We start from the raw sequence: 16,268 nt of genomic DNA, 5'->3' as shown, positions 1-16,268 counted from the left end.
AAAGCAAAACAAAACCCCAGCAGGACTTTAACTTTCTTTCTTCCTAAACAACAGATACCATATTCAAGTGTCTTTTGGCCTGTTTTATGCTTGCAATTTAAGTCTACAATTTGGGCAAGTGTTTTAGATTAATTCAATTTTTATTTTGAGACAGACTTTGTTTTTAAATATTTTAAATAATTTAAAGAATGACTTCACAGTATTCTGGAGTATGAAGAAATATAATCCCTTGAATTCCTTAAAACTAGTATTTTAAAATTCGTATTTCCTCAGTTTTGTGTGTGTGTAAGTTCCAGACAATTCTGTCACCTGTGTAGGTTCCTATATCCACCACCACAGTCAAGACACTGAACAGTGCCAACACCATCAGGATCCCTTGTGCTGCCTCTTTTACAAGCAGGCCCACCTTCCTCCTGCTTCCCGCTCCCATCCCTAACTCTGGGCAACCACCACTCTGTCCTCTATTTCTAAAATTTTTTCATTTCAAATTATATTGACTTTAGAAACAGCAACTCACTGGCTATCAAAGGTCAACACCACTGCCCCACTGCTGTAGTAAAGCCAAATGGAACTAGGCCACTCTAGGGGCAAAAGAAAACCCTGACTTATACCACCACATTCCCCCAAGAATCCTATAAATGAAGATAAAAGCCACATTTAGAAAATATAATTCTCAATTTGAGAAGCCTCTGGAGTCTCCCTTTACTGGCAACCTCTCAATACTGGGCTCAAAGGGCCAGAACCAAAAGAGATGGTCATGCGAAAAGGAGGCTTCCAAGAGCTCCCTGCCGAGCCACAAGAGAATGGGCCCTGTTTGTAAGAGCAGTGTCTTAGTGAGAGCCATAGCACTCAGCTGATATTTCCACTTGAGTCCTTCAGGAAGTCAGAGGTCCCTAGCATCCCAGGACTATGACTAGGCAAATGCTGGGTAGAGCACACGAGTGGGTTAGCTATACACTCTCACTGCCATCCAGAGCAGCTGGGGAAGCTGACACTTTTGCAGATGAGTATTGTCGAGACAAGGGGTCAATGATGCTCTCTCAAGTGACAGAAGATTGCAATGCCCTCAACTATACAATGTCAAACTGCTGAATTTGACTTCAGGTCCACACCCACGATGACCCTCAACTTTGGCAGGGGCTGATCCATTCCTCTGATCATTAGAAGCAATGGAAAACCAGAAGACAACAAGTGGTTCTGCAGCGCCTGGGTGGCTCAGTCCATTGATCGTCTGATTCTTGATTTCAGCCCAGGTTTTGATCTCAGGGTTGTGAGTTCAAGCCCTGCACTGGGCTTTGTGCTGGTCATGGAGCCCAGTTAAAAATACACACACACACACACACACACACACACACACGTGGTTTCAAGCCTAGACTCTTGCTCTGCGTCTTCCATGACGTTGGCCTATAAGCCGGACAAAAGGTTTGATGGAAGGGAAGCCCAGGGCAGGTGTGAGACTAAGGCCTGAAGGAGAGGAAAGATGGCCTGGTGGGGTACACAGTCCTGCCCACCTCTAGCCTTAGGACCACCCGCCTGGCTTTTCTCTACTACTCACCATCTACCCAGGAGACTCAATAGGGCTTTGGATCCAGGCCTACTCTTTACTAGAAACAATTAGCCAATTGCACATAGTAATTATTATGAGCACAGAAAATAGCATAGCATAAAAGCACTTTGTGAGAACTGTCAAAAGCTTCTGTATTACCAGCCATCATGGAGACCACAGCCTGTGTTTTCCTGACCTGGCATAATCTCTTCTGGGCCTGAAGGGTAATGGGCCTACACAAGGCACCTCCTTGGAAGGCCTTAGAGCAGGTCAAGGTAAGCTCCTTGCAGCCAGGGTCCCGGTCCCTGAAGCAGTAGTACTCACTCTGTCAAATCTGTCCTCACCAGGGAGCTCCCTGCCCAGCTGGACTATTTATGCTCCCCACTGAGGGTCCCAGGAAACCTTCCTGGACCAGCCATTCTGGGCATGCTGGGGCTCAAGACTGCAGAGTGTGAGGGTTGTCTCTGCACCTCCACATGAGGAAGGACTGAAATACATGGCAAAGGAAGAGGCGTAGGGATTGGTATTGTTACAAGAATTATCAAGGAATCTTGCCCAGACAATCTCTTCCCTAATTCTCTACCTTTTGAAACCAAACTTAATTTTTAATTTAATTTAATTTAATTTTTAAGAGAGATGGGGAAGGTTGAGGGAGAGGGAGAGAGAGAATCTGAAGCAGGTTCCATGCCCAGCGTGGGCATGGAACCTGATGCAGGACTCGATCTCACAACCCTGAGACAAAATCAAGGGTCACACGCTTAACTGACTGAACCACCCAGGTGCTCTAACACCAAACTGAAAACTTATGTGTAAGCTATAGCAGCCACTCTGGGCCACTAGACAGCAACCAGAGGCCTTGTTTAAGGCCTCTCTGGGTAGTGCAGACTCTGCTCACGAACATGTGGAGGTTGTTCTGTGCCCCAGGCTAGCCACATAAAAAATAACAGTAATGATAAGGTCATCACCCTACCCCACTGTTCCCAGAAGACTTCTAGTACTCACCCTTGCAACACCACCAACAGTCGGGTCTTCTTTCGGGTATAGGCTGACTGGCGGGCAGAGCGGTTCTGCTGAGCCTCTAGGACGCTGGAAAGGTATCTTTGGAAGTGGGCAGCATGAAAACATTCAGAACTATCCATGATTTGGCGGTATACCATCCACCTGGAAATGGCAAGCATAATCTCAGCGTGGGGGCCAACTGATAGCCTGGCCCCAGAGGCTCAGCCTGTGGATCCAAGTGTGACCAGTACTCCCACAGACATTTTGCCCAGTGACCCTGCACAGGAGAAAGCAACCCTGGCATCACAGAAGCAGGCGGAGAGCACTGGGTGGGGAGCTCCATGTTCTGAAACCACCATCACTGAACTTCTGATTGGAAATGCCTTGCCATAAGGAAAAAGGTCAGGTAAGCACATGACCATCAATCAGACTTTGGAGTTGAGAAAGAATCCTTCTGAACAGGCAGTCATTTCCTGAAGGACCATCCAATAAAATGATTTCAGTCTGGTACTCAGTAAAACTCTTGCAAGGAAGTGAGCAGGGTAAAGAATTCAGACTATTTCTACAACAAAAGCAATGGATATGAGGGAGGAACTGTCTAGCCACTTGGTACTTATAAGAGGCCCAATAATTCCCTATCATGTCTCTAAAACTTATCCAACCCCCCAAATCTCCCCGAACTCCCAAACTTCTAGGCAAGCTCCACCTTCTCCATTCCTTTACGGCCTCCTGCGGGATGCCTTACTTTGACGTGCTGACTAGATATTAACTGTCTGTTCAGTTATCCAGGGTTGTTTAGTAATCTGCTGGCCACAGAATGTGATGAATGAACTATTTCCCCAGTTTCCCCTAAGCCGACATGTCCCAGCTGCACTGGAACTGATGCAGTCCCCTGGTGGTCAGGGATGGATCACACTCACCAGCTCCCAAGTTCTAACTCCCCTGGTCCTGAATGGCCCTGTTGAACAGGCATACTTCCAGGCCTTCGCCTGTGCTGGTTCTGCTGCTACACTGCTCGTCCCCAGATTTCCAAAGGTTCACTCCTCATTTTCTCAGGCCTCTGCTCAAATGTCCCCTTCTCAGTGAGGTCTTCCTTGAGCACCCAGTTTAAAACTGTACTCCCTCCCCCAGCTTAGCCCTCTTCTACACCCTTCTCTACTTTGTTTTCTCCATAGCACTTTTCATAGCTAATATACTACCTTCTTTAACTGGTTAATCGTATTTCCAAACTAGAATGTAAGCTCCACAAGGGCAGAGACTTTCTAGCTCATTTCTAGTTGTTCATTTGTTTTTGTTCTAGAACTAGTTGTTCTAGTTCATTCACTTTCTAGTTGTTTGTCACCCACACTTAGAACAGTGCCTGGCATAGGAAGTGCTCAGTACAAATGTGTTAAATGGATGGATGGTTACCGTGCTGATACCAATCACACCAAAGGCCAATACACGTTGAAGGTTTCCCAGGGCCTATGGGGCCCAGCCACAGAATCCCTTTCTCCAAAGCAAAGGCAGCAGCTATACTAACCTGCCATATTCCTTATGCAGAGTGACCAGAAAAGCACAGAGCTCGCTAGCATGACAGCCCGGGAGGCCAGTTACAATGCTGACAATTACCTACATGAAAGAAAAGTCACATGAGTTCGTCATTCGGCTGGGAGATAGTGTTGGTAAAAGGTTGTAAGAACTGGGGTGCCTGGGTGGCTCAGTGGGTTAATCCTCTGCCTTCGGCTCAAGTCATGACCTCAGGGTCCTGGGATCAAGCCCCACATCGGGCTCTCTGCTCAGCAGGGAGCCTGCTTCTCCCTCTCTCTTTGCCTACTTGTGATCTCTCTCTCTGTCAAATAAATAAAATCCTTAAAAAAAAAGAAAAAGGTTACAAGAACTGACTTCTGGAGCCAGGTCTGAACCTCAGCACCAGCACTCATCTAGCTATGTGACCTTGGGCTCATAACAGAACCTATCTTGCAGGGTGGGTGTGATGATTGACTGAGTTAATTTATATGAGTGTTAATATTTAAGTGCTTAGAACAGTCTGTGGCACATAGAAAATACCATATAAAATGTGGTGTTACTAATACAATTTCCATGGAGCAGGTTTGACTAGATCAGTTAAAATACAACAGAAAACACTGGGCAGAAAGGAAGTCTCAGACAAAATATCACAGGCTAAACTGGTGTGGTAAGTAAGCTCAGTGAAGGAGAGGAGTGGCATGGGGCTATTTCCACCTGGCTTCCCAATCTGTCCAAACTGCATGGCCTGAGCTAAGGAAACAAACGGGGTATAGGAAGCACTCCTGAGTCTTGACTAGAAGAGGAGCTGGACTGCCCTAGCCTTAGCACACAATCAAATGAAAACAGGGCCCTCCGCACGTATGCATCCCAAAACAACTTGAAGAAATCCCCTGACAGAGCAGGAGTCAAGCAGGGGAGGAAAGGAACCAGGTAATTGCTAAATGGTTATCGATTTAAATGGCATAGCATGTGTTTTCTATCACAACATACAAGACTCACCGGGAACAGGCCTGGTCACAGATAACTCAGACTAAAGCTCAGCTTGGTGGCACTCATCACTTGAGCCGGTCACATCGGCAGAGAGAGGGAACCCTCTTCTCTTCTGGGAACCAGGAGTTCTTCCTCTCCTCTGACCAGGCCCCTACTCTGTATCCCTTTCTGCTCCTACAGGGAGTACTTCATGCAACTTTTTCATTATCCTCCTCCTCCTCTCCTTGGTTCCTGTTCCTCAGCGCCCAGGCCCCTGCCTCTCAAATCACAGCACACGTGCTCATAGACAGATACCTTCTTACTTTAAGGCCATTCCTATAGCACCCTTTTAATAAAATACAACAGGTAGTCATTTTCATTTTTAAACTCTTACCTAAGGGAAAATCAAAGCTCCTAATTGCTTGGTGCTCTTATTATCTTTTGCAACTGAGCATCTTTTAGGTTTGCATATAAATAACGACCTGAGCATATTATGACATCTGGTTCTGAAGAAATGGTGGGAGGTATCAAGAGGAGGGGCATGTGAGATGGGAGCGGATTAAAATCTACTCTTGGGAAGACAATGTTTATAAAGTATCACCTTACCCTGGTAATGCCAGCAAGGCCCAAGTAACAAGTCCCTTCCTCTTATGAAGCTCAGTGTGTCACCGGCTGCCAGGTAAGTCCTTATCACAAACAGAAAGAGCTGATGGCACGAGAGCACACTAAGCAAGATTTTGAAAGACACAGAGAAGCCAGGGGAGGCACAGCAAGGGGCCAGGGCTTTATGGCTGCTCCGGGGCTTGGCTGGGGTCACTGTAGATGCCTGTACACTCTCACTGTGTAGAGCAGGTTTTGCGTGTATTATACTACCAGTATCCTAGGAGGTGGAGAGTCTTACAAAGGGACTCTGCTTGAGCTCTTTTCGTTAACTGACAGAAGATCCAAGGGCAGCCTATTGGGATTATCTTCCTGTGACTTCCCAGCATACTTGCTGAGCTGCTGTACCTTGTCATTCTCTACTCGGTGAACAGGGTTGATTTCGGCTTGCTGCAGCAGGACAGGGAGATGGGTCCTCATCACAGGCTCCCGACTAATGCTGCTGATGGCAAAATGCTGAAGAAACCTAGAAAAATAAAGACAATGCTATTATGTTACATCACCAGCCTTGCCTAAATCTGCTCCTTCACATAGGAAACTATTTAATTGCTGAAAAAAAAACTTAGAGAGATTCACTCTAGAAAATAAAATTGTTTATGGTATCACTACCACCTTATACACTGATTTCTAAGAAGCTACAAAGAAAAAGGAGCTTAGAAAGGACCAACACGGAGGTTCCTGACATTTCAAAAGCCAGAACATTGGACATTTACATACAGCAAACTGGAGCTCACCAGTCTAGCTCTGGAAGTTTGGCTGGGAGGACCTTTAGAGGACTCTGTTTCTCCCCAGCAGAATGACCCAGGACACTGAAGAGCTTCTGGGCACTGGAGTGTCTAGAATATCAAAAGTTCACAGTTTAGAACTCCATCTCCCTACAGCACACATACTTTACATAACTTGTTCTGATGCTTTCAAGCCAGAGTCCCGTGACACAGTCAACACTTCCAAAACAAGCATCTCACTGACTTGAACACAATGCAGCATTACTGTGTGAGGACGGGTGTGCCCACAGAGGAAGGTTCACCTGAAACCCTCGGTAATATTATGGGTTTCTGATTCTTGTGGATTTCATCTCTCTTCACTTCTCTTTCCCCAAGGGCACTGGCTACCTGTAAGTGGCAGCGCTGGGATGACTGTGCTGGCCCTTTCAGCAGCCAAGCCCCTGTGTTACGTAACGTAAGTCGCCCTGCAGAGACAGCAGACACACACAGCTTAGGGAAACAAGCATAAACGCTGAAGGCAGCCACTTACAATCTCTTTTGTTCCACAGATAATCCATCTTCCTGGATCACTTTTAAAGACAGCCCTGAGTTAGCCTGCTGTTGCCAGGGGGAGAAGACCTAAACAAAACAGAATTTGAGCAAAGAACACTTTAAACCCAACAACAGGATATGGAATCCACATGGGGATTTGATGGTTGTTGAAAATCTAGACTGACAGTACAGAGAAAAACCATCATAACAAACAAGTTTGTTTCAAAAATAGAGGCCTGCAGCAATTTTGTTCTGTATTTTTCAAAACTAGAATTTCTTTCTGGGTTCTTCTCCCAGGGATTCTGCTCCTTCAGAGGCCAGGAAGCATGAAAGAAGGCGTCAGGTAACACTGTTCTGGCAGCAGGGGCCTGTTCTTCCCTGGGACAAGACCAGAAGAAGGAGTGGTTCACCCTTGCCTAGAGGCAGAGGGATGGCTGAAGAGAATCTAAAGGGTTCTCTCTCGGGGACATGCAAAGGGCACAGGAGGAGCAGCAGGCAGTAAGAGGGAGACATGGACTAGCCTGAGATGCCACTCTGCAGCCAGGCCACCTCTTCTCTCTTCCATGTTCAGTCAGTCTTCCCTGAGAGAGGGATAGTCTCTTCACAGCTTCACAGGCTGCGGCAATCAGACCTTTCTGAACATTGCCACCAGTCAAGAGGCTGGCCAGGTGTTTAACTTTGGTTATTGCCTGGTCTCTAAGTGGGTTGTATAGTTCTTGGTAAGCTCCTTCCTCATGCAATCTGTACCAAGTGCCTATAACATGGAGCCTGCCAGATGGGACTTCACAAGGGAAGGGCCTGTGAACCATGGGAAGGGAGAGACTAGGGTAGAGTATAGCTCTGATCCATTAGGTAGGGTCAGATAATTTAATAAAGTAGCTAAAAGAAAAATGAGTTTAATTAGGACTTAAAGGGACAAAGAAGATTTGTCTTAGCAGCTAAAAAGCCTTTCGTTCAGTTCCTTTAGGTTCTCCTCTCAATGGCAAGAGCACCATTCCAGGACCCAAGAGGATTAGAAGCAGCCGCCTCCACCAGACCTCTCATTACCTCGCTGTTAGCCCTGAGATGTGGCCTTACCATCTAAGCTCCTAAGGAAAAAAAAAGTAGTATTTGTTTTGCTGACCAATGATTGGTCTTACCTCTGAGTAAAATGCTTGGTATATCTTTGATTTGGGGAACAGGGCAATCATTAGAAAATTGCTTGATCCACGGAAATGAACTGGAAGGTAAGGTAGCAAGGAGCTTTTGAAGGCTATCAGAAGGGCAGCAACAATACTCGTGGAGTCCTAAAGAGAAAAAAGATGGAGTATCAGTGAGAAAAGCCATCTGCATGACACTAGCCCTCACAATACTGTCCGGACACATATGACAAATTTCCCTGCAATTATTTTCACATTATGTGGTGTACTGGGGTCCAATGATAGATGTGCTTTCCAATACCCAGTTAAGGGAGATAAAGGAAGGGTCTTTTCCCCTAAACTGAAAATGCCATCTCAAAATTCTTTCTAGTATCAATCCCTAATCAGATATATGATTTTTTTAAAAAAAGATTTATTTATTTTGGGGGGGTGGGAGAGGGAATCTCAAGCCGACTCTCCACCAAGCACAGAGACCAATGTGGGGCTCAATTTCACAACCTTGAGATCAAAATCTGAGATGAAATCAAGAGTTGGATGCCCGACTGACTCACCACCCAGGTGCCCTGATATGTGATTCTTTTAAAAAGTTATCTCTATACCCAATGTGGGGCTTGAACTCATGACCCCAGAATTAAGAGTCACATCCTAAACCGAGCCAGCTAGGCTAACCATGCTTTGTTAATATTTTTTCCCATTTTGTGGGTTGTTTTCACTTTCTTTCTTTTTTTTTTTTTTTTGTTTTCACTTTCTTGATACTGTATTTTGATGCATAGAAGTTTTCAATTTTGATGAAGTCCAATTTATATATTTCTTTTGTTGTCTGTGTTTTCAGTGTCATAACCAAGAAATCACTGCCTACTCCAAGGTCACAAGGATTTTACTCTTTTTTTTTTTTTAATTATTATTAACATATAATGTATTGTTTCAGGGTTACGGGACTATGATTCATCAGTCTTATGTAATACACAGTGCTCACCACAACACATACCCTCCCCCATGTCTAACACCCAGCCACCTCATCCCCTCTAGCAACCCTCAGTTTGTTTCCTGAGATTAAGAGTCTCTTATGGTTTGTCTCCCTCTATGATTTTGCCTTGTTTCATTTTTTCCTTTCTTCCGCTATATGATCCTCCACTTTGTTTTTTTTTTAAATACCACTTATCAGTGAGATCACGTAATTGTCTTTCTCTGACTTATTTTGCTTAGCTTAATACCCTCTAGTTCCATTCACATCATTGCAAATGGCTCCTATGTTTTCTTCTAAGTGTTTAACAGTGCTGGTTCTTAGACTTATGCTCCATTCTGAGTTAATTTTTTGTATTTGGCATAAAGTTAGGATCTAACTTCATTCTTTGCATGTGGATGTCTAATTTTCCCTGCACCGCTTGTTGAAGATACCTTTGAATGATCTTGGCACCTTGTTAAAAATCATTTAGCTACATATGTGAAAGTTTATTTCTGAGCTACTTTATTTCATTGGTCTATTTATCTGACTCTATGCCAATACCACCCTGTTGCTTAATTACTATAGCTTTGTAGTAAGTTTTGAAATCAGGAGTGTGAGCTCTCCACCTCTGTTCTTTTTTAAGATTATTTTGGCTACTTGGGGATATCCTGAGATTCCATATGAATTTCAGGATGCGTTTCTATTCTGTAAAATGCCACTGAATTTTGATAGGAATTGCACTGAATCTGTAGATAGCTTTGGTAAAATTGTGGTCTTAACAATGTTAAGTCTTCCTATCCATGAACATGGCGTATTGTTTCATTTATCTAGAACTTCTTTAATTTTTAGAGCTTCAAATTGTAAATTAGTCTGATAAATTTTATGCTATACCCAAACATGGAATACTATTCATGGATGAATCTAAAAATCATTATACTGGGGCACCTGGGGGGCTCAGTCAGTTAAGCAGCTGCCTTCAGTTCGGGTAATGATCCCAGGGTCCTGGGATTGAGCCCCACATCTGGCTCCCTGCTCAGCAGAGAGCCTGCTTAGCCTGCTTCTCCCTCTCCCTCTGCCTGCTCTCTCTTTGTCAAAGAAAATGATAATAAAATCTTTAAAAAATTAAAAAAATAAAAATCATTATACTGAGTGAAAAATGTCAAACTTAGAAGGATATAGAAGGTATGATATCCATTTATGCAACATATTGTTTTATTTTATTTAAAGATTTATTTACCTGAGAGAGAGAGAGTATGCTCCCAAGCAGGGGGAGGGGCAGATGGAGAGAGAGAGAAAAATCTGTAAGCAGACTCCCCACTGACTGTGGAGCCTAATAAGGGACTTCATCCCAGGACCCTAAGATTATAAGCTGACCCAAAATCAAGAATCAGATGCTTAACAGACTGAGCCACCCCAGGCAACCCCGTTTATATAACATTTTAGAACTGCATATTGATTTACAGTGACAGAAAGCCAGAAGTGGAGGGAAAGAGGAACTGCAAAAGGGCATTAGAAAACTTCAAGGGTGATGAAATCAGTCTGTATCTTAATTGTGACAGTAGTTTCATGAGTATATACATTGGTATACATCTGTCAAAACTTTAAATGGACGCCTGGGTAGCTCAGTTGGTTAAACGACTGCCTTCGGCTCAGGTCATGATCCCAACGTTCTGGGATCGAGTCCCACATCGGGCTCTTTGCTCAGCAGGGAGCCTGCTTCTCCCTCTGCCTCTGCCTGCCACTCTGTCTGCCTGTACTCGCTCTCTCTCTCTGACAAATAAATAAATAAAATCTTTGAAAAAAAAATCTGCATGCCTTTAATGATATTATGGGGCGCCTGGGTGGCTCAGTGGTTTAAGCCGCTGCCTTCAGCTCAGGTCATGATCTCAGCGTTCTGGGATCGAGTCCCACATCGGGCTCTCTGCTCGGCAGGGAGCCTGCTTCCCTCTCTCTCTCTCTGCCTGCCTCTCTGTCTACTTCTGATCTCTCTCTGTCAAAATAAATAAATAAAATCTTAAAAAAAAAAACTTTAAATGGTTAATTAATTGTACTTACACTGTATTTAAAGTATATGTCAATAAATTCAATTGTTGGCAAAAATATTCAAAATCCTTAAGTAGCCAAATGTGACAGGCTTTTCCTTTGGAATTTCTTGTGTCATTACTAAGCTTACAAAGTCTTCCCATCCCTGGGAGTTTAATACTTATTTATTTTTTATTCTTCTTTCTTCTTGTGAAATTTAAAAATATTTAATCTATCAGAAGTTTATTTTGATTTTTGATATGAGGTAAGAATCCATTCTGCCTTGCTCCAAGTTAGCTAACTTATTGTCCCAGCACTTGAATGATTCACCTTTTCTTCTCTCATCAAAGTTTTCATCTAATAATGCCATCCTTTCTATCTTGTTGGCCTGCTTGCACTTTTGAAAACCCTTTAAGACAACAAGTTCTATGTGGAAGAAAGATATAATTTTCTCTCTGAATTGTTCACAGAACTTATTTTCTGAGCCATCTGACCATACCACCTCATCTAGTCTATCTTGACTCCCAAACAGGCTGGTTTTGAGGCTGAAACCAAACACAGTAGAGGGCCTGCTCTCCACTCTGATGTCATACTGAGAGATGAGCTGTACCTTAGTCAGAAGAACAGCCTAGGGAGAACTCATAGCTGCCTTCTTCCTTGCAAGGGGAGGGGAAAATCTTAAACAAACTGGTGAAGTTAAAGGGTGGCTCTGGGGGTAGAACTTTCACAGAGGTGGAGGGGAAGTCTGAGTATGTCCAGGGGTAGGGCTGAGCCCTCATGGGGAAAGTGAGTCATTTCTCTTCTCTCTGGATCACTTATAATTCTTTCTCATGTTAATGGGTGAGTTGAGTCCCATCAATGTTAGAAGAACAGCTTCTTTCCAGTTCTTAAGTGAGTGAGCCTTTGTGTTCCTGGGCAGGAGAGGGCCATTTAAGGCCTTCTCCAGCCTACTTTCTGGTCCTCTTTGGGATAAGTTAAGTGGGCATGGGTGGCTGTTGGCCCTCCTGACCCAGAACTCTTTTCCAGCTAAGCCCTTTATGGAGCAATGAGGTTGACAAATGGACAGGCCTCTCCATGAACTCCCTGCCTGCCTGCCTCAAGGGCAATGCTGGTTCCTGACATCCTGACCCATGGTGGTGGAGCGGGGACACGGAGTTATTTGGTTTTTGTCTCAGAAGTGTTGAGTATCCTTCTCAACATTAAAGCCATGGACTAATAAAACACCTACCCCATCATAGAACGAAATGGAATTCACGTGATCCTTGGAAAGGACGATACTCCCGTGATGACGGTGAGAAAACAGAACACCACTAGAGAAGAAGTGCACCTTCCCTGGAAGGAAAAGAGAGCTGGTCAGAGCTGGAGGGCTGGATCCTGGGGGCCAGATACCAATGTCCTTGCAGGTATCAGGGCACACCACACTGGTAACTAGAGACTAGTATCTGTAATGCTTAAGTTACACAATTTTTATCCCGAGTCCTGTGTTCTGGGGAAGCCAATGCACACTCCTGGAGCTTCAGAGAGAAATGAGGCATCACAGACTTTCCATAAAATTAGAAAAAACAAGTGAGTAAGTTATCAGCTGCTGGGAGAGAGGCAAAATTCACATTCATTTGTGGCCATCTTGCAGGGAAACACACTGAAAAAGACTCTGGGTATGTCTGTTCCAGCACTGAGTTTACAGACGCTCCTTTCTCCTATTTTGGCCGAAGCTGATTTGGCTCTAAAGAGACCACATCCCTCACCCAAAGTCCAGCAAAGAGCACCAGGGTCTCAGGTAAAGGACCGGTGAAGGGACCTAAAGGTCCCTATGTCCAGCAAAGGAACATCTGAATTAGATAATAGGGGATTCTATAGACAGTGGAGGCCTGCTACTCTAGAGCTGCTCCCTCTCCCTGCTGCTCTGCCTACTTGTGCTCTGTATCTCTATCAAATAAGTAAATAAAATCCTAAAAAAAAAAAAGAAAGATGGGTGGGATGTGAACAATGGATGTGGCTTTCTCAGTTCAAGGATTCAGGTCCAAAGATAGCTGCTGTTTCTGGGTGGCCAAGGTCATACAGAATAGCTCATTATGGGCTCTAGGGGGCAGACCAAAGAAAGGACAGACAGCTAAAATGACAAGTGTTAAGATTGGGCTTGCTTTGGAGACTTAAATGAAGCACCCAGAGTACCCATAAGACTCCTGCTCTCTGGAGTTGGTCCAAGCTGTATGTTTCTTTTCTTCTAACAGTCTTTCTTTCTTTGTTTTCATATCTGTAGAAGAAAGAAATTACTTCCTGGAGTTCAAGGCACAAGCTTGGGAATACTGTCATCAATATCTAACTGCTAAAGCAGAGGACAGAAGACAAAGAAGAGGGACTGATACCTCGAGCTGTAGCTCTAGGAAGGTAGCCCCAAAGCTCTGGAGATTGTAAGGACAAGAAAAGCAAAGGCCAAGGTGAGGAACTTCGGAGACTTCAAGCTGAAGTCTTCCTGAGGAGGTGGGATTTCAGAAGGCAGAGAGGCCTAGTGAGTATGTGTGCTTGTGTGTGCATGTTAATGGGGCATGGGAAGAAGTGGGGGAGGTGGAGGCAGTTTTTAGGTACAAGATGAAGGTCTGGAGCCTCACTATTAATGGAAGAACTAGATGACCAGTCAGAGGGAAACAATGCTAACCACAGCATCTGGGGCAGCAGCAGCCCAGTCCAAGGCATCGAGTGTAAGCCTCAGAGCCTCTAACAAGTAGTCTGACCTCCTTTGCACATAGCCTTGCCCTATGGCCCTCTTGAGTAGAGGCTACCCACGACCCAGCCTCATCCTGCATCAAAGCCAAGGTTCCTCATGGCTGTTCCCAGACTATTCCCTTCCATGCTGGCACAATACTTTCATTCCCTCAGAGACACAAACTCTTTCTTCTCTTCACTGTTCACCTCTATGCCCTCCTAGTCATGCCACAACACTTCAAACAGCTTCTGAATGTGCTCAGTCTTCTCTTCCACAGCCAAGATGGTCTGTCTCTTCTGAGAGATTGGGGAATGGCCCACGCCCCATTCCGGGCTCACTTCTCCTCAATCCCAATGCCACAGCAGTAAAACAGCACCCAGAACATCTCTGAAATCTTTAGCTCCAGAACCTACTCTCCGACTACAGCATCCCATTAGCCTTTTAGCCATCTCATTCCCTGATCTCATCCTCTGACGTCACTGAGCCTTTGAAGCCTCAGTCCCCTAGTTCTCCCCGAATGCTCAGAAACTTCTGACTTTCCTCTCACCCACATCCAGGGCAGATCTTCTGGAACAGGACATGCTTTAATCTCTGTTTTGTCAGGGACAGGAACAGATTCTGCTGCACCAAGCACATCATATACCTTATAGTTTTCTGCCTTCCCAACAATCTGAAGAGGCAATCTTCTTACAGGGCTCATGGGGAGACACAGCTCAGACAGGTTTCTCTCAAAGTCACAGGACTACTTGCAGCAGAGCCAGGTACAGAGCAGAGGTCTGTAGGGGACCAAGGCATTGTGGCATCTGGCTCCCTTCAATTCTCACCCAGCTTCTTCCCCTTTACCCTCTCCAAATGGCTCATCTGACGACTTGTGCTCTCTGCTTCCTAGCCTTATGAGGCGCACAGTGTGGTCTGCAGTCCCTCCTCTGCTGTCTTAGCTCCTCCACCAGCTCCCCCAGGGCCCAGCCAAGATTTTCAGCACTCTCCTCATACTATGACCTCATCAATTTGGGCCATAAGATAACTCCATCTACCGTTTACAGAAAAAAGAGGGATCGACAGGTACTAGGAGGTAAGAATTGCTCTCCTCCTACTGCTTACTATCTGTACCTTTCCAGGTCCTGGGCTCACCTTCCACCTGTGTAGCTCTAATACGTACCTTCTCAGAAGCAAGTCTAGTACCACTCAGAGGCCTCCTGGACAACATCCTTCCAAAGCTTCCAGAAAAAGAGCACAGATGAGAGAGGTTATCTCTAGCATTTCCTCTCTTTATACTCTGAAGCCTCAAAACAAAATGGGAAAGAGGAAGACAGAAATTCACAAGGCAGTGCTGGAAAAGCACTCATTATGGGGCTTGGCCCAGGACAGGAACTCAGTAAATGGAAGCTGATTTTAGTACTGGCACAGAACAGCTACCTTGGGTCACAACTACCCCTCACTCTGGCTCTGGAAGCAGTAACTTTCATTATCCTCAGAGCATACATGAAATAACTGATGACTCACTGGGTGGTCCAGTGCCTGTTATCTGGTCTCTCAGATCCTAATCCACTTGAAGTGATGACACTTCCAGTATCTGCTCTGGATTCATGACTATCAGACTTCGGTCTGAAGGGATATGCCTTTGCAGGGGTTTCTCAGTGACCATGATAACCAACTCCTGAGGAGATCTCCTTGTCTTTTTTTTAAGATTTTATTTATCTGAGAGAGAGAAAGTGAGTGAGAGAGAGCACAGTGGAGAGGGGCAGAGGGAGAAGCTTACTCCTCATTGAGCAGGGAGCCTCACATGGGGCTTGATCCTGGGACTCCAGGGTCATGACCTGAGCGAAAGGCAGACCCTTAACTCAGGCACCCCTCTTTGGCCCCCTGTCTTATCCTTCTCCATTCTGGGAGTCTAAAAACCTAAGGTAAGAGGAAGTTCTCCCTGACTACTCAAAACAGCAGGGCACCAAGGGATGGTTCTGTCTTTGATTGACCTCTGCATCACCAGGAGTCCAAAAGAAGGATAAGCCCTCAGGGCAAAACAAGACACCAAATGTCAATGAAGAATTTGGCTTTCCTTCCTTCAGACACCTGGTTATACAAATAAAACTCCTCCAATGGTGCAGCCTGTACGAAGAAGGAATATTTATTTACCTCTGCTGGGGAAGTAAGACGAAATGGCTGATAAGAGACTCCTAATCTCACAAAACAAACTGAGGGTTGCTGGGGAGGGGGGTAAGTAGAGGGTGGATGGGTGATGGACATTGGGGAGGGTATGTGCTATGGTGAGTGCTGTGAATGTGTAAACCTGGCAAGTGTGTAAACCTTCATAGGCCTGTACCCTTGGGGCTAATAATACATTATATGTTAATTTAAAAAAAAGATGCAATGGCTGGATAATTTTCATTCTATGTGACAGTGTGTGAAATGTACACATACTGTTTAAAGAGAAACATTAACAACACAATTTTGGTGCCTGAACACTCGCCATTCAGCTAAAAAATCAAGCATTACTAGTACCATTAGCCTCCCAAATGCC

The 16,268-nt window shown here is 44.9% G+C and overlaps 1 protein-coding gene across 4 annotated transcripts in view; it reads right to left on the bottom strand.

Annotated features, from left to right (window-relative positions):
* The window catches only part of DNAAF9 (dynein axonemal assembly factor 9), a 175,689-nt gene that overhangs the window by 41,760 nt on the left and 117,661 nt on the right, over nt 1–16,268 (bottom strand). For all 4 annotated transcript variants that reach the window (XM_045980797.1, XM_045980795.1, XM_045980796.1 and 1 more), the window contains 7 exons: nt 12,275–12,378; nt 8,079–8,225; nt 6,938–7,026; nt 6,418–6,519; nt 6,032–6,149; nt 4,068–4,156; nt 2,549–2,707 (listed from right to left, as the gene is read on the bottom strand). In XM_045980797.1, coding sequence (XP_045836753.1) covers nt 2,549–2,707; nt 4,068–4,156; nt 6,032–6,149; nt 6,418–6,519; nt 6,938–7,026; nt 8,079–8,225; nt 12,275–12,378 — 808 coding nt within the window. The remainder of the gene's footprint in view (nt 1–2,548; nt 2,708–4,067; nt 4,157–6,031; nt 6,150–6,417; nt 6,520–6,937; nt 7,027–8,078; nt 8,226–12,274; nt 12,379–16,268) is intronic.

Source organism: Meles meles, chromosome 16 (genome assembly GCF_922984935.1).
Source record: "Meles meles chromosome 16, mMelMel3.1 paternal haplotype, whole genome shotgun sequence".
Taxonomy (NCBI): Eukaryota; Metazoa; Chordata; class Mammalia; order Carnivora; family Mustelidae; genus Meles; species Meles meles.
The sequence above is the reverse complement of the archived record's forward strand: the minus strand, read 5'-3'. Positions and strand labels throughout refer to the sequence as shown.